This window comes from Agelaius tricolor, unplaced genomic scaffold, assembly GCF_023055355.1.
Source record: "Agelaius tricolor isolate 1412-34295 unplaced genomic scaffold, bAgeTri1.0.p SCAF_1, whole genome shotgun sequence".
In the NCBI taxonomy this organism is placed as follows: Eukaryota; Metazoa; Chordata; class Aves; order Passeriformes; family Icteridae; genus Agelaius; species Agelaius tricolor.
In genome coordinates, this window is record NW_027269261.1 from 20,969,230 (window position 1) to 20,993,125 (window position 23,896).

At 38.2% G+C, this 23,896-nt stretch overlaps 1 protein-coding gene across 10 annotated transcripts in view; it reads left to right on the forward strand.

Annotated features, from left to right (window-relative positions):
* ESRRG (estrogen related receptor gamma) overlaps positions 1-23,896 on the forward strand; it is a 373,125-nt gene that overhangs the window by 321,545 nt on the left and 27,684 nt on the right. For all 10 annotated transcript variants that reach the window (XM_071426017.1, XM_071426012.1, XM_071426010.1 and 7 more), the window contains one exon: positions 3,636-3,797. In XM_071426017.1, coding sequence (XP_071282118.1) covers positions 3,636-3,797 — 162 coding nt within the window. The remainder of the gene's footprint in view (positions 1-3,635; positions 3,798-23,896) is intronic.

Below are 23,896 nucleotides of genomic sequence, written 5' to 3' on the forward strand. Positions count from 1 at the left end.
GTACAATACGTTTGAGCATATGGGGATCTGGAGAGCAAATAAACAGTCTTTGAACTGTAAGTGAAAGGGCATTTTAGCTGTGTCAAAGAAAAAACAGCCAGTTTTACATAAAATTAAGGCTTAAGTGAACATATGGCATAGTTTCCTTTTGCCTTTCCAAAAAACATTATGCTGATTATATTCCTTCAATTGTCCAATCTGGCATCTTCTACTCAGCCTCCATAAGCTGTCCCACTGTTCTGTAAATACAATCTAGGGCTGCGCTAAGCAGATTTTGCACATTATAATAAAAACTTTCTGATAATACAATAAAATTTAATAAACTCTAATGCTTAATTTCATTAGAGGTTTAGTTTTCCTGGGTGCACAGATTGTCAGTTTTTCATTTACTTGATATTGTCATTGAGTAGAAATGTTGATAGCCTGACATACCAAAAAAAGCCAAGACCAAACAGACAAAAAAAACAATCCAACCCAAAAGCCCCAAGCCCTTAAGATATGAGCAGAGGTTAATGCAGTTGTACTGAAATACAAGAATCTCTGTGTAAACCCAAGATTATTGCAACGTGGTGCATTATTACATTACCTATAAGGCTATAACTGCACCAATTTCTGTAAGCTCCCGTTGTCTGAGATAAACTAACCTTCTCATTAATCATTACTCATTATCTGAGTGCCTCCCTCCATTTTTCTTAGCTTGTCCAACTATAAATAATTTTGTCATAAACATTTTTAAAACTTAATTTTCGAATCCTGCCTGATAAGTGTCCAGACTTGAAACAGTTGAATTGGTTTTGTGTGGAAGTAGCCTGGGAGATTTTCTGGACCCTGACTGATAGTTTGTGTGTAACAAAGGCACAGGAATGAAAATTGGGTTCTATTGATTCTAATTAGGGAAACATTAAATAAGATTTACCTTGAAACAGTGCTCATGGCTATTCAATTTCCTGAGTGATGGAGTTTTCTGAGTACATTCAGAATTTTTCTATGTTCTGTGCTAATGCATGTGCCAATACATGTAGCTTTTTCCCCCTGTAAGGAAAGAGCAGGTGTTTGGAGGATCTTTTCTACACCTACTTCTGATCTCTGTTGTATTTTCTAGCTTCACCATAGAATTTAATGGCATAGATTTCATTGACTGCAGAAATAAAAAGGATTTGAGATTTTGCAAATCCTGAGTCAAAATAGTCAATATTCCTAAATCATCTATGGAATTCCATTGGTGAGGAGCCTCATATGCAAATGAAAGTTTTTCTTTGGCCATTTCTTCTGTTGCAGGGGAAAAAAAACCCAGAACTTGGGGATGAGAGTGCTTCTTCATTCATTTATCATGGTTTAAAAAGCCAAAAAGTAGAAGTCCTCAGCTGCATATTTTTGGATGTTAAGAAACTCTTTATTAATTTATTCTATTTTCCTAATCCGTTAAAAATACTGGAATTTGGAAAGAAGTAATGCTGTCTTTTCTGACTTATGTGTTTTCCGTGTGAAAGTGAACAGGTTATAAAGAGACTGTTAAAAAAACAAAAACTGCAAAGGCTGTTTGCCAATATAAGTTTAAACTACCATCTGTCATTTGTAAATAAGAATAGAATTCCTCATTAATCAGTTTGATAATCAGTCAACTGTTGAGATCAAAAATTGCATCAGTTGGCATAGTTCCTACAGTTCATATAAAGCATGAATATGTCCCCTTGTAATAAAACAAGCTTGATGTGATGGTTTCCAGTTGGCTCTTGCACTTACTATATGAAGGACTAACATATATCACAACTTCTGACACACAAATTTGGAATAAGGCAAAAATTGTAGCTACAGTAGATCAGAGTCAAGGAGTCTCTGTCACTAAAGAGCAGTAAAGTATCAAGAATCTGAATCAAGTGAGCATTTTATGGAAAAATGTCATGGACTAGTAGGGATCCTTTCTGACACTGATGCCTTAGGTTTTAGCTTTTATATTTCTCAGATTCTTTACTGCTTTAGTGTGTAGTTCTGAGCTTCATATTAAAGGAGAGTGAGCTCTCTTCACAGACTAGGTAGACAAAACAATTCCTTTTCTAGCTTGGGACCAAGGTCAACTGATCCAAATTTCAGGCCCAAGAGCATTAAGAAGAGAGAAAAACAAGGATGAGACTTCATAACCTAAAGCTATAATTGGACAATTAACTCCAATATACTTACGGACCAGAGCTTATAAAAGTGTGAGGCCTCAGGACAGGTCAACCATTTTGGGTCTGTCTTGGGTGTAGCCCTGGCTGGGCTCTTATGCTGGCCAAGATCTATCCGTTGAGGCCTTCTAATAAATGCCTACTTTATTCTTTAACTCTGCCTAGCCTGTGTTCTAGGTCAGCTTTGACAAGGCATCAGTGCTGCTGGGCGAGTTACATCCCAGTCAGCTTCCATTGCAGGAGAACAGTGTGGTCTGTCCTGTGACATACATGCAGATGGGGAAAATTATACTCATTCTGGCAGCATTCTCTGCACTCAGAAAATACTTGGTGTCTTCTCACAGTGGAATCCCATTTATATCAAGCCTTATAATGTTTTATCTCTCTGAAGGGAACAGATTCATGTAAAATCACTAAAGGGTGTCATTTGGGCTTTAAATTCTGATGGTGCATTTGAGGTCAAAAGATGTACCTACCAGGAAAAGTAAAATGTAAATATATTGGGAAGTATAGTAATGTACCCTGTATTAGGAGGCTTAATGAATTAGTCCTTTTCCCATTTTTCAGTTCTGCCTTCTCATAGTAATAAATCAGGCCCCTGTATAGAGATAAAATATTTCTATTGTGCCTTCACATGGATATAGTGCTCATATTATGTTTATCCTACTTACAGAATAGCAACACTGTGTTGTAAATCTTGTGGGCTCTTCTCTTTTTTTCTTCTCTGCATTTTCCTATATAACTTAATTGATTATTCCAAATAGATGTCACAAGTCAACTGAATAAAAAAGTAAATATTTAACATGTGAATAAAAATGCTATATAGATAAAAATAAGCAATGTGTGACTATGATAAAGTATCGTTCCATGCACAAAACCAGTTTTCTGAGGTAGAGTTTGCATACTTTCATACTTGCTTAGTTTTACACTCTTTTTTCTCTTTGATTTTAGTGTTTTTTCCTGTTTAGAAATGAGAAGCAGATGATTGGTCTGGGTTTGTAGGTAAAGAATGGTAGTTCAGGTCACTGACAGAAGTTACAGGTTTCAGTGATTGACTAATTGCATGTGGTATTTACTCACTCAAAAATACCCCTGCCTTTAAGGGGTAGGGTGAGTTGCAGGTAAAAAAATGAAGGCAAAATTTTTCTATTTGAACAGTAGAAAATGTCCTATAATGCATTAATCTTTTCCTATAAAGTTTGTACTCCGGTAATTAACAGGGATCATGTATTTCTATGTTCTATTGAATTTATTATTTAAGAACATACATGTCTGGCTTGGTAAACACTGTTAATGGATCAGATTTGTTTGTGCTGTAACCACTTGTAGGGGGTCATGAAGTTACAGTAAGGTGTAATTAAGTTCAGTGTCTTAAGACAAATTTTTGTGCACTTTGAAATCTGAGCCATCTGTTTGAAGTGTAGAATGATGCTGCTGGTGATCTTGTAATGTTCTGGACCATTTTTACAGATAACAAGATTGTCTCCCATTTGCTGGTGGCTGAACCAGAGAAGATCTATGCTATGCCTGACCCCACTGTTCCAGACAGTGACATCAAAGCACTTACCACTCTTTGTGACCTGGCAGACAGAGAACTGGTGGTGATCATTGGATGGGCTAAGCATATTCCAGGTACGCACAGTGTTTGTTGCAAATAGATAATGTACAGAAATCATCACGTGGCTTTTTCTGTGCTGGTAAAAAATACTACTTTTTTCTCTCCTTACAATGCATTAAGTTTTCCTAAGGGTCCAGAATATTCCCACAGAACACAGTTTAGATGGTCATGTGTTTTACCTTGGAAGTAGTAGTGTTGTTGCTATGAGTGTTACTCATGTTAGTAAGTTTCACGTGCTGCTTAGAGAATTTTTTTTCATGTATTGTTGTTATTATTAAGATAAACTCCCTTTGCTATCCAGAGCATTAGCCTGGCATCAAGGGTCATACAAGTCCTCTCCTCTGTAGTCATCTGATTCAGCAGTATTTGAATATAAGTCTGGCTCCTCTGTTAGGTAAATGCAGCACTACTGACCACAGAAGGTGAAAAAATTCAGTTATATTTTGGCAAGGCACAGAGGAATTGTTCTTTTCATTGACTGATCTAGTGTGAGAACTGAACTGTACCAGCAATTCAGTACAAAGAACTGAATTGTCCCAGAAAATCTCCCCTTACAACTTAGTAAGAGTTGGTCTGCATGGAATGGACTGCAGTCTGCATCACATAAATGCACTGATATTAGAAAAGCTGACTGGCAATCTTATTAGCAAGAAAAATGGGGGTCATCAAAAGCAGTTTCTCAGAAGATTAGCAATTCCTTCAGATAACATTTCAGGTGTATTTTTGCCCCTCCCCAGTGCTGAGGTGTTTGTTCTTGCTCGTGAGCTAGCAGACAAACTTACAGAAGTCTCCTGGGTTCTCAGTCTATCACCTTTCACAAAAGTCACACAAAAAAGGTCAGCTTTTTCTCTTGTTTCTTAAGGTATTTTTCTTGTCCAGCTGATGAGTGAGCATGTTGGTGTGTTTTCATCAGCTCATTAGTTTACTAATTTTGATAGTGGAGCCTTATTAAGCATGAGAGTGGATAACCTTTCATTCCTCAGAGTAATAAGTCATTCTCATTTTAGATGCAATTTTGGGACAACTTAATAGTAGAATAAGTAATCCAGTCAGTTGTTTGTTTATCAGAGTTAAAGGTATTTTATTTGTAGTTTCAAAAGAAACTGCAAAGAAATATTCTTGCTCTTTGTTTCTTTTTCTCTTGTTCTTACCAGTTCTTCTGGGTCATCTTAGATAAATATAAACATAATATATACACAAACACAATCAAAGAATAATAATAATTTGTACCTTTATGAAGTGCTGTTTTTTTTTTTCTCTTCAGAGGAAGGACAACAGCCTAGTGACTCTAAAATAGTCAGTTGAAATTTAGTCATTCTCTGTGCCACAAACAGTGTATAAACAAGCTCTTGTATCACAAGCAATGTTTTTCTGGTACAGTTAACTTATTTCTGTCTCCTTAAACTAGTTTGTCTTTATGCTTTGAATGCTACAGTAATTTCTTTAATCAAATTGATGGAAGTCCCTTTCCCAGCCCACACTGAAACCAATTTATTGGTCATGATACGCCGGCTATGTTGCTAACAGTCGTAACGAACTGTCAGGCAATATCGCAGTGCAGCTAATTTGAAGTCATTAGGTGTGCAGCGTTCAGGCAACAATTTGTTACAGTGGTTAGGAACACAGCTGACATTTCTGAATGGCTTTGTTCAGAGCAGTTCTAGATGAGCCCAAGCAAATTGTAAACTAATTTAAACATCACTCTATATTATAGGAGCTACTTTGTCTTACACTGGTTGCTAATAAAGCACCCCAAATTAAGTCAGAATGAGTTAAGCAGGTGAGTTTGAGTTTCATCTTTGGAAGATACCTAGACCACCTTAACCAAAATAGAGTATCTCTCAAAGAAGTCAGTCATGCTCCATAGCAGTTGCAGGGGAACTTTTGTCAGTCTGATTTGTGAATATGCTGTGTAGCTTGGATTTGGCTGGAGCGATGGGAAGAGCAGAGGGATGAGACTGAGCAGCCTTTTAAATCATGGCTTTGGTTAGTGTGGAAAACTGTGGATGCCATAAACTGGCCCTGAAAATTTAAAATCTGAGCCACTTGAGGAACTTACCTCAAGTGCATTTTAGTACAAGGCATTTTAGTACAAGGTAAGCTCAAGCCACACCTACAGTGGTTAAGCCACCTTAGGTAAGTGCACTTACCTGATTTCATTTACAAATGAGAGTTTTAAAAAAATCTCCAGGCAATAATAACAATCTTTTTATAAGCCTTCAGGTAACAGAGGACAGTGATAAAATCTGTGCTTCTTGTCTGGCATTTGGTCACAAAAATCAAAATGCTAAAGGACAAATACAATGAGCTTTTGTAGCTTGATTTTGAATGTTGGACAGATGAACTTGGACTGGCTATGCTCAGCTGATATCTGGCACGAAACAGTGTCTGGAAGAGCCTGCATTGGTGCTGCCTGTTTGCAAAACTAACAAATGTTACTGTAGTCAGAAGCATAACAGGATGGGGAAAAGGATGAATTAGGAAAGGGGTGCAAATTGCATAAAAGTTCACTGTAGCTTGGCAGACTAAGTAAACCCTTGGTGTAAATCTTGTAGAGTCAATTAATTACACCAGTAGTGAATTTGTGCCTAGCACAGCAAAGCAGCAATCAGCAAATCTTTCTTTACTATAGTGATTTCTTAAGGTTCAGTGTAATTAAAGGCCCTTATATATCAGGTGCTTAGTAACTAATAAAGATCTCAACTCTAAAGCATTGCAATGTAAAATTTGTCTTCGTGGAGGAAGCCAAAGCAATGTTTTTGCTCTTGTGAAAAAAAGCCTTTTAATAGGATTATCTACAAAAATGTAACAATGCAATATTCATTCTGCCCCAGCCAACTGTTTCCCATTTCAGTCGCAGACTAAAAAATGTTTTCAAATTATACAAAGTTCAAGTCCTTTCATAAAATCATTAGTATTTCTGTTGTATTGGAAATATTTCAATAGTTGCTTTTATTGAACAAAAAGTCTATACCATATACAAAAGGAAATATTGAAAGAAAAATATATATGGAAAGCCTTTATCAGTAAATAGAATTAGTCTCCTTGCATTTATAAATCAAATAAATGGAAAGTGTGTTGTTATGAAACATGACCATGTCTTATCTGAAGAAGAAAAAGATCACAATGGCATTAGGAAATGCTTGACTTTAGTTAGAGAGGCGTAAGGGCACAAGAACAGATGATGGTGCCCTAATAGCCCTTTTTAAGAATGACAGGGCCCCGCCATTAGCATCCTTTTATATCCTTGGAAATTGCTCATGCCTCGCTTTTATGGTTCCTATCTGCCTGACTCTTTTTTATTTCTCTTTCAATTTCATCCGCGCTCGGATAAGCGCATGCTAACACAATATGATTGAGCTGTAAAATGGAACGCTGTCGCCTCTAATCTCTTTTATGTAGATATGGAGGTACTTCCACACTCCACTTCATTCTCTCTCCATTGTTGGCCTTTTTAGAATGTGTTGCCGAGTAATGGAGGCTCAGTCAAATATTAGAGCTAGGTTTCACAGGGTGTGATAAGAAGATTATCAGGCCAGCAGTCAGATCTATTGTTGTTCTTTGTGTCAGATTAAAATATTCTGATGTACTGTAACTTCGTTAGTAAAATACTGAAGGTGCTTAGGGAGGGAGGCTGATGCTGCTTCATCTCCTGCCTGATGAGACAAAACTCTTATTAACTGACCCAAATAAACTGTAGATATATTAGGAAGCCTCTGCAAGACATTTTATTTTTATTTTATTTTATTTTATTTTATTTTATTTTATTTTATTTTATATATCTATTTTTAAACTTTTATTTTAGCTATCTTTTTAAATAAGGAAACCTTTCTTAATTCAGTATTTTCTGGTAGTTGAGTTTCCCACCCTTCACATTGTATTTTGGGGAATTTCCGTTTCATTGGTTGCATTATATTAATTAGGCTTTTGCTGTATAGGGTAGTTTTCTGCTGATACCTACTCACAGTACCAGTATGGTTTAGGCTGGAATTTTGTAACCCTCTCATTGACATTCACCAAAATGTGCAACATTTTTTCATATTAAGTGGAGGCAGCAAACATTAAGCTCTTAAAAATGTGCATAACAGGAAGCTAAAGAAAAAATGTTGTCTACAAAATTTGCATGCATGAAAAAACATCAACCAGACCATAGAAATCAACTTTTTGCACTTAAGATGAAAAATTTGTTTGGAAACAGTAAATCAGACTAATACATCAAAAATAACTAGTTACATTATTTAGTAAAATAAGCCTGCTTGTCTTCAGCTGTTGTCCCTGTTTTCTTAGCAGGAACAGTGTTCAAGGAAGGGAATAGTTAGAAATTGATACTGCCACTGGTGCTAGTATTAAAAAAAAAAAAGGCATGATTTTGATGTAACAAATACAAGGATGTTTTGAATATTTTAGTGTTAATGTTTTTTATGAAACATTTCTGTTCCAGCGTACTCTTTGTGGAGGACAATATTTAAGCTTTCCTTTCCAAAGCAGCTCTCAGGGGTGTAGTTTGACATTATAATATTGAACAAGAACATGATTTGCTGCAGAGTTGTTTCTAAAATACCCTTTTCTCACCATGTGTTTCAGAAATACCACCCCGTGTGTAGGTAAAAGCTGACCACAGTCACTTGTGTGGATTGTTGTTGGGGCAGCCCATAGAGAATCTCAGCTCTGCACGGGGGACAGGTCTTGCCTGTGCTTTATGTCTGAGCCGCACTGCCTGCCGCTGTAAAATTTGTTTTTTGTGCTCAGCCTTCCCTAGTCCCTTGTGCTGCTAGCTGGATTTAGGGCCATTTCAGACACAGCCCTGCAGCTTCTGAGAGCACCCCATCTCAGGGTGCCTGTCCTTCCACAGACAGCTGGGCATGTAAATGTGGTGCTCGCTGTTCATGTGACATGGAATGGAGGATGAGTTGTGAGGTGCTAAGAGGTTGGCAGGAATAATAACTTGAGCCTCCCGGGGAATCAGGACATCCTGCCCTTTCTCAAAGTGCTAACTGGGACACTTTATCAAAAGCCTTGTATCTGCCCTTCTTTTAACTCCTTCTACAAACATGCTTTAAGTACAGAAACCAGACCTGCTCTTCCTGCGAGGGAAATGTTCTTGAACTCACAACTAGTGTGACATGTGATCTAAGGCAGGCCATTCCCTGGGCCTTGAGGGTAGAGATTTCAGCCAAGAGGTTTCTCAAAAACGAATGACTTCCTTGACCTCTGGCACTGAATTGTACAATATGGGAAATCAGGAATTGGCTGCCAGTTTTATTTTTGAGCATTAGTGTGGATGGACCACCCAGAACTGCCAGGGTTTAGATCACCATGTTAATTCCAGTTTCTCTAAGCAGAATGGGACAGCAGCGTGCCTAAAATGCTAGCAGTTCATCCATCCTGGTATTTGAAGTGCTGGGAATGGTGGCAGTTTTTAGTTTTTCATATTTTGAAAACAATATCACAGAGAAGGGTTAAGTGATCTTGCAAGGTAGGGAGGAGGAGGAAGGATGATGCATGAATAAACATGTCCACAAGTCTCCCAGCATTTTCAAAACAAAACAAGGGTCTGTGTTGTGGCAAAAGGTAGTAACCAAAGGATCTGTTCAGGTTTTTAAAAATTTCCAACATACCCAGCTGAGATACAGTGTTGGGCTATTCTTGATGAATCTGTTGCTGAAGTCAGCAGCAAAATTTCAGCAGATTTCAGTACAAAAGAATAGGAGGCTTTGTGTGCAACTAGAGATGCACACTCTAAGTGTGTCTGCTAGTTCCAGTTCAGAACTGAGAGAGACAGCACTAGAGAGGTGAGAAGGTTTCTAATAATGCTAGACATAGATGTCCTGGGGTAAAAAAAGCACTTTAGTTTCCAGGTTAGTCACTTCTGGCATTTTTTTACTTGCATTAAATTAACTGAGGGGGGAAAAAATAATCTCAAACATATAAACATCTCATCACCTGCAAATTATACATAAATATAAAATAAATGTGCAGTAAAACTTAAAAAGGCACTTGAAACTCTTGCTAGTTATGACTTCAAAATCAGTACCTATTCTTGGAAAAGCTTATTTAAGAGTAATCATCACCAGAAGCGTAATAAAGTCAAAAAATGGAATTAACACGTAACAGAAGAACTTGGCTTAATTATTATCTTTTAACATTGTGGGGAGTTTTAGGGAAAAAAAATCCCTTATTTAAAATGCTCTTCTCTCAAGATCAGAATTAAATAGTGACTTTGTGTCTCTATTAAGTTCACCTTTTATTCCTTTACAAGTACTTGCTTTTTCCTTCTGAGTGACTGTTTCCTTTTCTTGTTTTGTTGGTTTTTGTTTTTTTTTTTTTTAATCAGTCCTCTCCCTCCACCCATGCCCCCAACATTCACACTACACTGTCTGGCTGTTGCACTTTTTTTTTTCCCAGTGTCCCCCTTTATCTGCCTCAACCAATCTCCAAATGAATGCATGTCTATCATGGCCTTAGCTTTGACACTCTGGATATATTGATTAATAGTTGCCCTAAGCTCCTTTTAGCAAATCAAATTTTCACTTTTAGCAAGGATTTCGCCTCTGATTTATTCAGCAAAGTGAAATGCACTAAATTGACTTTGACATTCAGGGAAAATGGCTGAAAAACAAAGAGGGGAGGAAAGAGATATAAATTGTGTGGCAGCTGGAGACTTCAAGCATAAAAGAGGCCGTTTTCTATAGAATATCACTGGTTAATTTGGAAACATGCATTTAAACAGGAGTATAAATTATTTTCTTAAAATTAGATGGTTTTTTAGACTGAGGGTTTGGGATATAGTAAGGTTTACTTAGCAAAATGCAATATATTCAACTCAAATTCATCACTTGCTAATCATGGTGCAAGTGTGGGACCCACTTTTGTTGCCACTAATAATTATTATGTTAAACGAGAGACAAAGAGGTTTCTGAGTAGTTTTATAATGAGGTGCTAAATTGGTAAATATCTTCCTACCATTGCATTATGTTGTTCACTCCTGTGGCCCTTTAAAAATAAGAAATGATTAATAAAAAGACAGAAAATCAACAGTAATGAATGCCAGTGCTTTTCATTTTCTTTCTGTAAACAAAAATGGCTAGTTTCTGAGTCTTAAATGCAAAAGTACAAAATGATATAGCAGCCATTTGCTATTATTCTTCCAGCAAAATCAAGAGTGCTGTATTACCCTGGGTGTCTTGTAGACTGAGTTAGAGATGTTGCATGACTGAAGTACCAGGAGGCTGAAAATGCCCCCTTTCATACTTGCAAGTGTTTGACTGCACTACTAAATGGAATAAAGGAGAGGGGAAAAGATGGAGAAAAATTATTATTCTCTTCCATGAGCAGATCTGGATGTTTTTGAGAGGGGTGTACAAATATGCAAATTAAAACTGCAGGAAATGGTTTGGGCTTGTTCTGTGATCAGATTCTACAGCAAAAATTAGAAAGAAATCCAGATGGTAGTTTGTTCAGTTAATCTGTAGAGACAGAGCAGGAGCCTTCGGTGGGATCAGTTGTCATGGGTGTACAAGTCAAATGTGCTGTGCCAGCCTCTGTTGTTCAAGGATCTGGCCCTGAAGGGATAAATCCCCATCAGTAGTCATTGTACCAGTGGGAGCTGAGAGTTTCCTTTGTCCCCTGTGTGTACTCAGCACCTCAGGACTCGGCAGCACTGTGCAGAATCAAGGTTTAAGCAAGTATTTCCACTCAGGGGACAACAATGCTCACCTTTGTACCCACTTCTTGTGTGACAAACGGGTTTACTAGATTAGGTCTGTGTAAATTGCAGATGACTCAGTAGCAGTTTTCCTTCTTCTAAGCCAACAAGGAATTAATCTTATTACCAGAGGGTAAGAGGTCTAAACGTATCTTAACCTTTTTAATTTTACTGTAATCTCCGCTCTTCTTCTTTTTTTTTTTTTGGAAGCAAGCTGGATGTGAGGCTTCAATAATTGCCTTTTGCAAGTGGAACACTTCCAGAATACCCATACCCAAGATAGCTGGGGGGCACATTAGATTTTCAGGCATGTGACTATTTCATTGCCACCCCCCATAATTTAGCTTAAGTTTGTTAAAAGACCACTGGTTAAGAGTACACTGTATGAAAGACTGAAACTTCTGAAATAGTCTTTGAGGGGGTGTCCTTTCCCAAACTTCCCCAAACTGTACAGTTCATACCTCAAGGGTGGGGTGGCCAGCTTCTTACAAGTACTGCATGGCTGCAAGGCAGGAAGATGCCTTGCTCAGAAATACAGGAAGAAAGTTGGAACAAATCATGGCATTATTCCTTAAGTGAGGAATTTGCAGAAGAGGCAAATGCAGCAGAACTGAGCCTGTCATTCATGTTCACTAAGTATCACTTCTGTATTTACAGGACTCCTCTCCTCTAGAAAAATAAAGTTTTTTTTCAACCAGATTCACTGTTTAAAGAACATCCAAACAAAGAGTGTTTTTTTCAGTTTTAAAATTCTTGAAGGCTTTGTTGGAGATAGGATGATCAATTTTATATTTCATTTAAATTGTCCTCTGAAAGGATCATAGCAGACACTGGGAATGCAGAAGTAAACTTAGAGCAACATAGCCCTCTTATGGTAACTATTTAGGCTCTTTTAAACTAAATATTTGACTTAGTCATCTAACTAAGCCTCCAACAAAAATACATTTACTTTGTTCTGGGTGGGGAAGAAAAGAGCACCTTCTCAGGCGTACATGTTGATGCTGTAAATCCAGGATGGGAGGAGGGAGGGGGGAAAGAGCCAGTTGCTTAGATTGGATTTAGAGCAGACAGGTCTCCACCTGTATGACTGGGTCAGAGACACAGGATGGTCTAGTTTCCCAAAGTCGGCTGAGACCAGTTAAATACTGTAAGTCTAAGAATGCCTCTACTTTCTCTCTGGATAAGTTCAGCTTCACACCTGCTTAACCTACATTAGAATAGGATTAATTACCTGAATTGCAACACCCCCTTAGCCAGTCAGCACGTTTCTGGCAGGGCACATGGTGACCTGGGTCTGGTTATATATAGTGTATGGATAACAGGGGAGCACCTGGGTTGTAATGGCAGGGCTCAGTCCAGCCTGATACAAGAATCAGCAGTTTTTAAAAAATGAGTCTGCAGTAATCACCTTCTGCAGCAGCTGGATCATACAAGGACTTTATGAACTCATGTCTTCCTTGGTAGTAAGCTTTTTTGTTGGACAATGCTCAATTTATGCACCCACATATAAATATATAGGTGTGTATGTGTGTGCAGAAAGAATCCCAAGAAGCACAGAATCTAAAGAGTGCAGGTACTGAATGCCCCCTTATTTAATTACTTAGATGGAGCAGTTACTTGACTGTAACTTTTGACTTGGTGTTCAGTGTTACTTAAATTCATGATGCCCAAAATTAATATTGCATATCAGGCAGTATTAAAATATTTTGATGATTCTTCATGCAAGAAAACACACAGCCTTCCTTTCATTTGAAAACATGTTCTGGAAAGTTCTCTGAGAATATGTTGGTCTGGCCAAGGTATTTTCCACACCAAACTCTTGATGCACATATTATAGACAAGTGGAAATTTCACAGCATTTGACCCTTCCCCCCAGTATGTTTTCATCTGCCATGTTGTGCACCATCAGTTTCAATCAGCTGCATTAACAGCTGAGGTGAAATCAAATACTGAAATGAGACACAACTACACTTGCAGAAGGCTTCAAGTTCAGTGGAAGTGGTGCTTGCAGAGTCGAGTCAGCTCTCTTAGCAAGTCCTGACATGTTATGCATGAGAACACTGGAGCAAAGAGTTGTGGTGGGGGTGGAGAAGAGGCGGGGGCAAATCTGCAGTTTTCGTGCATCCAGCTGTTGGAGAGATTAAGGGGGAGCAGTTTAGCAGATAATGACTGCTGCTCATACATTTGTTCAAAGAAGTTGCACTTCTGGCATAAATATATCATGGCACTGGCAGGCTGCAGGGTGTATTTTTAGCCAGAGATTTCTTCTGGCTGTGTTTTAGCATCATGCCTGCCCTGCTGAACAGGCATTAGACTCCAAACTTGGTACGATTCAAGCTATATCTGGTAACATATAAAACTTTCTGTGACCCTTGTGTCTCTCATTAATTAACTCTGCTTGCAGTGAGAAGAATTTAAGAGTCCTTCCCCATATCAGTCTCTTGTAGAAAGCCATTCTGCTCTGTGATCCGTCCTTCACTTTACTACTTTGAAGTTTCCCAGAGATAAAGTTAACTGTTGGGTGGATTCAGGAGCAGGTTGCTTAATGTCAGTGAACCTTCAGCAACAGATATAACATGCAAAATGCATTGTGAATGCCAGATGATCTTCATTCAGTGAGATTATAGGAGTAAATTTTGAAAAGTTTCTTTGTGTTTCGAGTTACTTGAATGTTTTCTGGACCCCATCAATGCTTTGCTGAGTATCTTCAACACAAATTTTTGCAGGATTGTGCCTTGCACATCAGTGGTGATGAGTAATTTGCTGTGTTCTGTAATCCTCATACATGAAGCACACCATGGGCTCTGTAATCAAGAGACCACTGGGAAACAGGGTGCCCCAGACAGGCAGTGCAGGTAGCACTGGGGACAAGCTGGGCACTGCTGCGCAGGTTTATTCCTGCTTCCTCTGTACCATAAACCTACAGAGGGCAGTGTCTGACAAGAGGCTTAGGTGGGCATTTCAGGAGATAAAGTGAAGAAAACAGGCTGTTGACAAGGAACATTTGCATCTTCATAACCAGCAGCATCATAATCAGCCAGCATCAGTGACAATCATAAAATCTTTCAGAGAGCCTGCTAGGAGGCAGAAAAACTACAGCTAAAACCAGCTTGCAACAGGGTGATGGGAGCATGGGCTGCCATGGGTCTCCTGAGTTCCAGTGCTGCAGCCAACACAGATGAACTCCCATTTGCCATTGATGGCTGCACGGACAAGTGTACTGTCTCTGTGGTAGAAAGTGGTAGCTATTAATATACTGAATGGCAATACTAAACAATTTAGGAGAAGCAGTGAAGTGTGTCCTTTCCAATTAAAAATGCAGTGAGAATTTTAGGTAGGCAAAATGTAATTATTTAATTGGAATTTGACCAGGATGCTTTTCCACTGTTAAAATAAGTATAAATTACATGAGCTATAAAACTTTAAATTATGAAAATATTTTGAGGTCTTTGAGCATGGTAATTGGGGCTATATATTCAACTTTGTTTTTAGCCTGACACTTCATAATGGCTGTTCCCTAAAGCAAGTTTTTTTTTACATTATCGAATATCCCTTAGTGAAGCAAATTAGCAATCAGTCTGGAAAATATTTAAGTAGTACAATCACATTATTTACACAGGCACTTCCATTGTGTGCAGCGTTCTCTGTGTTCCCAAATATATGTAGGATCACTTCCTCAGCTGTCAACATTCACGCTCGAACCTCCTTCTTTAGTAAAGCTTTATATGAAAATCCATTTAGGCCAATAGAAAGACTTGCCTTGATTTCACTGCTTTGGATCAATCCCTAAATACGCAGGTCACAATCTGTAACCTGTATGGACCTCAGAGCTTTATTATTTGCCTTCTGCTTGAATTACCACTTTTGTGTAAATGGTGGGGGACTTTGTGCAATTCCTTGCACAAAGCTTTTTTTTCTTTTAATACTTCTTTTTATTATTATTAACGAGAAAGAGAATCCTACTGTGGAGAATTAGGGTCATTTACTTCAAGCTCAATAAGAGTCTGCTCTTATCTAGAACCATATTTCAGTGCTTACAGGAACATCAGCATCTGGCCAGAATGATAGAATGTTTGCTGTGACAGAAACCCTGCATTTAGTATTTGGAAAAATTTTAAAACCGCATCCAGCATACCCCTGGAAATAGGTTCTCTGATGCTGTGGCCACAGTCAGTGATTCCAGTTGCTTGAATCATGTTGTCCAAAATACATTCTCCAATTAGCTTCCTATCAGGTTGAGGAATTTCAGGTATTTATTCCGTAAATTTTGTGCTTGTGACGACTGTTCTCCTGGGGTTCCCTGAAGTAGAACCACCTTTTTTTTTTTTTAAATGCAGTTTTTTTTCCCCTTCATTTAGTAAAGGGGTTTTTCACAATAGAGTTTTGCTGTTTGGGTTTTTGCTTGCTGCTTTTTAAGAACTGAAGGCACCATGAGTCCTCTCCTGGTACTCCCATTGACACATTTGTGCAGTGCTGAGGTACAGGCTCCATGTTACATCCATACTTGGCTCGTTATCCTCTTATCAAGCTTTTTGCATCCCTTTGTTTATTTGAGGAGACAGGAAGACTGTGTGAAGGCTGCTTAGTCAGGGATATCAGCGTTGTTGGCAGGGGAGTGATTGCCAGTTGAAAAACAAGGCATTATTGCTCATTTTTTCCCTCTTATTAGTTTGATTACATTTGCAAATCAAATCAATCCATCAGACATGATCAGGCCTCGTCCGCATTTTAAGGAATAGTAATCTCCGTCTAATAAGATGCAAATGTGTCACATCGGTAAGTAACCAATAAATCATCGTCTTGTCTTTGGCAATCATTAAATATCAGAACCAACAGTCAATTTTTAGTATTTTCAATTTGCGATATGCCGCTGGAATATAAAGATAGATGGACGTAATTACACAAACCAAACACTATTTCAGTTCATTCCAGACAGCAAATTTAGTGGAAGGTATAACTGGCTTGTCATCACACTACATTATTCCTGGCGGTTCATGCAAAGTTCACAGACAAGCTTCAAATGGACATTGCTTTCTTTACTCTCCTTAACAACATTCCCACTACCACCACCAAACTTCAATAAATGACTTGAAATGCTGTAGGACATCACTTCCATCAGTGCACAAAAAGACACAGGAAGAGAAACATTGCCCCTTTTCTTAGTTGCAGGCACCTTGTGCACATGTAAGACTGAAGGCCACAAGTTCCCTAATACCTGCTGCATTCTTTCTCTCTCTTTCTCTTCCTTTGTTTTTAGATGTTTTAATCTGAAATTTCAGTATTTCCTCAGAGTAACTTTTCACAATTTTTTCAAGTTTCCTCAGGTTTAGTAATTACAAAACAAGCAAAGACAGACAGGGAGAAGGATTGGTACACCAGCTTCCCTCCTTCTCTCTTCTCATCCCCATCTTTTAGAGGAGTGAAAATTCAAACTGTTTTTCTTTATCCTTTTTTTTAAATTGATTTGGGATTTGGGAAAATTGATTGCCTCATGTGCATCCCAGGCATTAATTGATACATTTATTGTCTGATTTGCAATGTCTTGCTTTCCATTAATGACTCTATTTGTGTACAACAATTTACATGCTTTTCAAGAAAGAAAGAGGCATAAGATTACACCCTGGCAGCAGGAGTGGCAAAATAAACCAAAGCCTCATCTTAAGCAGCACAGCTTTTACCTGGATATTTTTGACTGATTTATTATTGCAGGGTACAGGCCCTAAAATTGCATACCTGCAAGGAGACTGCTAATTTCAACAGGAATTTGGGCCTGTTGGAAATGATATTATTGGTCCTTCTTACAGTGATGAGTGACATGTGAGAGAGTGTGTGCAAAATACTGTCTCTCTGCTCCGACACAAGCGGCTGTGCGGAAATAAGAAAAGAGGATTTTGTAGGCTTGTGCTGACTTAATGTAGGTCTCAAGCACACCAAAGCCAGACAGTGGGCTTACTGTGCTTGACCTTAAGAAACTTCTTGCCGTGAGCTGTGTGCCCTGGGTGGACCTGCTGCTGCAGCATCCTGTTAGTTGTGTTTGTTTCAGCTCACTTGCTTTGGGAAGCTGAACTTCAGGTGCTTTGGGGTGATTTGTGGAGAGATCCTTTAGTCCCCTCTGTGAGAAGATAGTTTTCACAGTAGCAGTTTGATTTGATTTGGTAAATGAATTAAATGGAAATTAGTGAAGAGGCTTTCTAGTGAGCACACCTACTTGCTTTGGGTTCCCCGTCATGTTGAGCAAAGGGGTGGGGAGAGTGGTCGTAAAAATATGAACATGTAAGTCCTGTGTAGACACTGTGTGTTACTTATTGTTGGTATCAAAACTCATGTTCTTTAATGAGAGGAAATTGCAAAGAAATAGTTGTAAGCTGCAAACAGTGTTGATTCCACATGCCAGAGATCTAAACTTAATAGTACCATCAATTAACAAAAATCTCTTGTTATTTTGAAAAGAAAGATGTTATTACCTATATATATATATATTTTTTTTTATCCTCAAACTGGTGTCAGTCTCTAGCAGCTTTGTGAATACAAGAGGTTTATGCCAGATCTAAATGAAGCAACTAAGTAATTGTAGCTCTGGTCTCAGCAAAGTTTGAGCTTCCTGGCATTTTACATGAATGTGTTCCTGGATGTTCTGTGCCTAAGTTGCTAGACTGGTGCTGCCAAATTGTCTTGCAAGTCTCTCATTTTTGTAGTCTCCAGAGACCGGTGACAAAAAGCTGCACACAGAGGTAATGTGCCTAAGAAGCTCAGCACCAGAACCTTATGTTCTGTCTAACCATTTTACATACTACCATGGTATGTTTAATTTGCTTCTTCATCAAATCAATAATGGGTCTGATTGAAAAAACTGGCAGAACTACAGTTCTACAGTTCAGCCTGACTACCAGTGTGAGTGTTTTCAGGAAATCAGAGATGTTGCACAACTACACAAGTGACACCTGTGTTAGTGCTGCACCTTTGCTACCAATGTGTACAGAAACAAACATTACTCAGGTGCAGCACCTGTACCAATTGATCACCATGCTATCAGAATTAATCACCTGGTGTTCAGCTCAGAGAATAAAATTTACATCTTAATGTGTGACACTTATTCCACACACATGCACTGCTAAAAATGATACTATTCATTCCTGTTGGAAAGTGTGCATCGATTTTTTGTAGGCCTGGCAGGTCTTGTTCTTAATATTAATTCCCAAATATTTGGGGTAGGTGCTACATCCTTTTGTATACAAACTTATACAGGACTGTGTAATAAAATACATTGTAGTCCTGGAGTTGCATGTCTCATATCCTGGCCTCACTCTCACAAGAAAAAGGGATTTCTGAGGATATTTAGTGCTTTGCAGAAAATAACCCATGTGAGGAAAAATAAATAAGTTTGGCAGAGTACAAGATTGGATGGCCCAGCAATGATGCAGGTGCATTGGCTGACAGTGTGAAGGAGCTTGTGTGAGAACAGAACAAACTCCTACTGACAGGAGTGTTCAGTTATGCAAAGTCTGGTCAGCATCCGTGGGGCTGGCAGAAAGATCCAGGCCAGGTGCACCAACTGCAAGATGAGGATTCCAAAACACTAATTTTAAAAGGAAGAAATGTGGATTTCAAGTTTACATTTTGTATAATTGCAGAGCTGGTGAGGGTTTGAAATATGGCAAAGCCTTAGTCATTAGCATAGGGTAATCACCTTTGCTGTTTAAAGAAAAAGAATAACAATAGAAAAGGTACTGTACATTGACACATGGAAATATAATGGTTTTCAGAGAAATTTTGTGTGGATTTTTTATTATGTGGCTAATTACATATTTACGTGTAATGGCACTAGCAGAGCCATTACAGTCCATTGGGTAAATAATATGCATTTTAAAAACCATTTATAAATATGTATTTATTTGATGGACCAGAACGGGTTTTTGAAGTCATTCTCATCCACTGAGTAAATAATATATGGATTGCTTTTAAAAATAAATATGTATTTCTTCAATAGACATTTCAGGCAATTGGGTAAATAATATGCATTTTTCATATATTAAAAGAAATACATACAAATGTATAGAAATCTGGCCTTAAATATGTATCTTACTGAGCAAAATGACTCAAAAGGTGTCAGGCTTAGCTTTGAAATTTCTGTTGAGAATTGTCAGTTTGTATCACAGCCCAGAGTTAATTAAATGTATTTTATGCATTTTCATACAAACAGTATAATATCAATGTCTGTGTACAGTTTTACTTTGTGTTCTTCCTAATGCAATGCCAGACACGTTTGTGGGCATTCATTTTGTGGGCATAGTCCTGCATCCACAGAAATACATGGGGAAGAGTGGTCACCTTAGTAGGAGCCATTTCAAACTCTCTTGTATTGCTCAGTTTTAGCCAAGAAAAGGTCTACAAAGTATATTCAACATTTCTTAATGTTGAATATACTTTGTAGTATATGAAGTATATGAAGTGGATATGAAGGGGATAAAGGGATAAACTGGCTAAACTACTTAGAAAAGGGGCTTCATGTCTTCTCATACTTTACCCATTAGCAAACAGTGAGCAATAGACCAAAAGAGCATGAAGAGGAAGTGTTGAAGTTGAGTTCCATCATTTTCTAAATATTTTAGCCAGTTTATTTCTTCATATATTTCACATATTTTATAGAAGTGTTGAATATACTTTGTAGATCTTTTTGGTTAAAATATTTGTTGTTGTTTTCAGACATTAAATGAATGAAACAGCATAACAGTCCTGTTAATTTATTTATATGTATTGTATCTTTAGTTGACACAGAAAGATTGTGAGAAAGAGAAGGACTTTGTGACTCCAGCAGAATTACAGAGACAGTGGAAGATTTGGGAGGCCAGATTCTTCCTCATATTTTTCCTGTATAAATATACCTCATTCTATACACCTATGCTTCTGACATCACCTATAATACAGTCCTGAAAAGTGCTGATGTTAGTAAGTTAGTTAGCTCTTTGACAGGGGTGTATTTGGCAAGTGCCGGGTATAAATGACTTGTGCCCTGTGCAGTCAGGATAGCTAAGCGGGATTTTGACAGAATAGATGAGAGAATTCTCACCCCTTTCCTTCTCAGATCACTGATAGGGCACTTGACATCCATAAGGGAAGCTACAGTAAATGTCTGGTGACCATAAAGAATGATCAGCAGACATTTGAAAGCAGATGTCTGGGTCAAGGAGAAAGCCAAAGAAACAAGAGATGATCCAGCAGTGTTGGCATGTGAAAATTTTGATTTAGACCTCTGAAATGGTGCATCCTCACAAAACACAACTGTGCTTTCTGTGTAATCTCTAAAATTACTGATGAATGTATCCAAACACCTGGTGGTAGAGCCAGTTTGAGGTATTTGGGTCCATCAGAACACTTGGTGGGTGCAAGAATGTAGAAATAGGGTAAGGATCGCAAAATGAAACCCAACTCTTAAGCTTTTGAGAGCACTGAGACCTGCATAGTAAAAAAAAAAAAAAAAAAAAGTGTAGGTAAATTAGTGTGGACCAATTAAGGAGAGGGCATTGCTGGTGGCACTATAAATTGACATACTGGTGTCCAGAAGGAGTAAGAGGGTCTGATAGCAGAAGAATGCAAAGAAAAGGAGGAAGGCTGAAAGCAGCAGTGAGGGAAATGTGGTTACATGAAGTATCTCTGGGCATACCTAACACTTCTCTGTGAAGCACAAGAGTAGCTGAGATACTCTGGAGTGCTTGCCTGGTCATCATCAGTCATCGCTGTGCTCAGACACAGTTGCTGGAGTATGTCACCATGCTGATCATGAAGGGAGAGAAGGGAGGTGGTGATACTAAGGATCATCTAGGGAAGGGAGTGTGTGCCTTAAAAGATGGGAGACATGGAATGAAATGTGAAGGAGCTGAGGGATAAGCACTACTGCACTTGAAAGAGTTTGTATCTCAGTCACTCTGCGGCCATATTGAATATAATTGTTAAATTCTTTGTATAATTAAAAGAGATAGGAGCGTTCATACATTTTGTTGCAAATTGATACGATCTTTTTTGCCAGTGATCTGAATAAGATTGTACTATAGTTTTTAATTTAGCAGATTAAGAAGCACAATTAAAATATCATGAAAAAGATCGTAATCTAAACCTCTGGGGTTTTTTTGCTTATCCCTGCCAAGTTGATAACAAGAGCCGGTGTATGTAACAATTACCTCCACTACTGTAAATTTACTCTAGTTTGTGGGCTGAAGTGTTAATAAATACCTTGCAGTATTCCAGAGGGAGAAGCTTTCCATCTAATTAATAAAACTGGGAAGAATACCCAGGACACTGAACCATATCTTTCTTATTAGTGTTGGCTTCTACAAAGGAGAATCCCTCAATCTCAACACATTAGTAAATGTCATACTCCTGGGCTGCACAGAGACCTCTTGAAAAACTGCTGATTCGCTGTGGAAAAAAAATCACCATAGACTTCAGAAACAATTCAGCAAGGGAGTACCAAGTGTAGAAAATCAGTGTAAAGCATGGCATGCATTATAGCAGCTACAATTTGTGCCCCATTTGGTGAATATTCAAAGAGGAAACATACAATTATTCCCCCATATCCCTTCCTTTTCTGGTCTGTCCTAATGCTGATACCTTTTTCTGTGTCTGAATGTGGCCTTACTGCAGTGAGGGCTTTTTTGAGACTTTGTTCATGTCTTCTCTAAAGCAGGTTTCCTAAAAACACTCCCTACTCATATGTAAGATACATGCAGCTGTTCAATAAAAAACCCAACCCCAAAAATCACTTGAAGAAGGAAAATGTTTTATACCCAATACTGAAAAGAAAGTATTTCCCAAAATATGTAAAGCTAATTACCTTTTCCTTTACAGTAATTTGTATTTGGCAAAAATTACTTACGCCTCAGCTAGTTCTGTTTCAAGGTAGTTTGCAGCTAAACTGCAAATTAACTTTCTGACATGCACAAAATTCCTTGTGCTTTATTAAAATCTTACAGTAATCTTAAATTACAGAATATTTATAGGCATTGTCTAACAGACTAGACATTTACCATAGAGGTTAAAACTTCATGCATTTCATTTGTAAAATAAAAAATTGTAAGATGGCATTTATGCATTTTCTCACATTATCATCATTATTTTTATTAGATCAGTGTAGTAAACTGGTATTACTGCCTCAGATAGAAATAGAAATAACTTCTTTGTATTTACTTCCTACTTGAAGTTCTTGCTCTTAAAAATTGTCCTGCTGTGTATATTTGTAGCTGCTTTTTACTCTACTGATAGGAATGATGGGGAGGATAAAAAAAGGTAAAGCCACAGAGTTTATCTGTGAGGTTGATGCTAATTTGGCTAAATGAGTCCACCTGATGGAAAGCAGAGAAGGTAAAAGATCTACCAGTTTCTTTGTCTGCATCCATTCTTCTCAGTTTTCCTACTGCATTTTTAAACACAGGTCTTCACCAAATTCTGGTAAATTTTAAAAGTATTAGAAGGCAATTTAAAGTCCTGTCCAGGAATTATGGCCTGGTGGTGTTTGTATAGTCTAGTATGTAAATGCTGGGTTATTTTCCCCATTAAGAATGTTTATGATGCTTCCACGTGCACTGCAGGAGGCAGATCTGTTCACACCATGTACAGTGGATACTCACCGTACGTGCAGTTTCAGTAAAGCATGGTAAAGACAGATACTCGTCCTTAAAGACCATATATCAAGCATCCTCAGCATTATGCCAGAGGAACCTGAATCATGCATTCCCTTGCCTGTCTTCAGGTGCAGCTTTGTTGACCAGTGACCCTTTGTGACTCTGTTCCCTATTTCGGAAAATACTTCTTTGATCTGACCTGGGTGATGACATTATTATTTTGTCCTTCAGCAAAGACAGTTTTTTATATTAGAAGAAAGAACGTATTTAATAAGCAAAGAGTACAAGTTAATGAGCAGGTGATCTTTATTCATTTCGGTAGCTTTCGGAATACCCTGGGTTTGCTCAGTACAAATGCATGCGTACACAGGCTTATGCAAACACACACTAATGCATGCACCTGCCTGCTTTTGTGGCTATGATAACACCATGGATCTTCCTTATCCATTATTTTCTTCTTTCCACAGTAGCAGTACAGTAAGAGCTCAGTTGCTGTGATTTTGAAATTCTTACCCTGGGGCACATCTCTTCTGTTCTGAGCTTCACTTCTTAGGAGTAGGTTTGAAACACCTCAAAGAAAGGCAGCCCAAATTCTGAGGCTTCAGTTTTTAGGAAACTGTGAACTGAATGCTATAGGTCATGGACACATAGTCTGCTGCCTTCAGCAGTGATCAGTCTCAGGGGATGGGACATGAACCCCATAGTAGGCAGAAGCCTCAGGAAAACTATTTTGAATTCCTTATGCTTAGAGATTAGATGAAATAAGGAGGAAAAATATCCTTGTCCTCTTAAT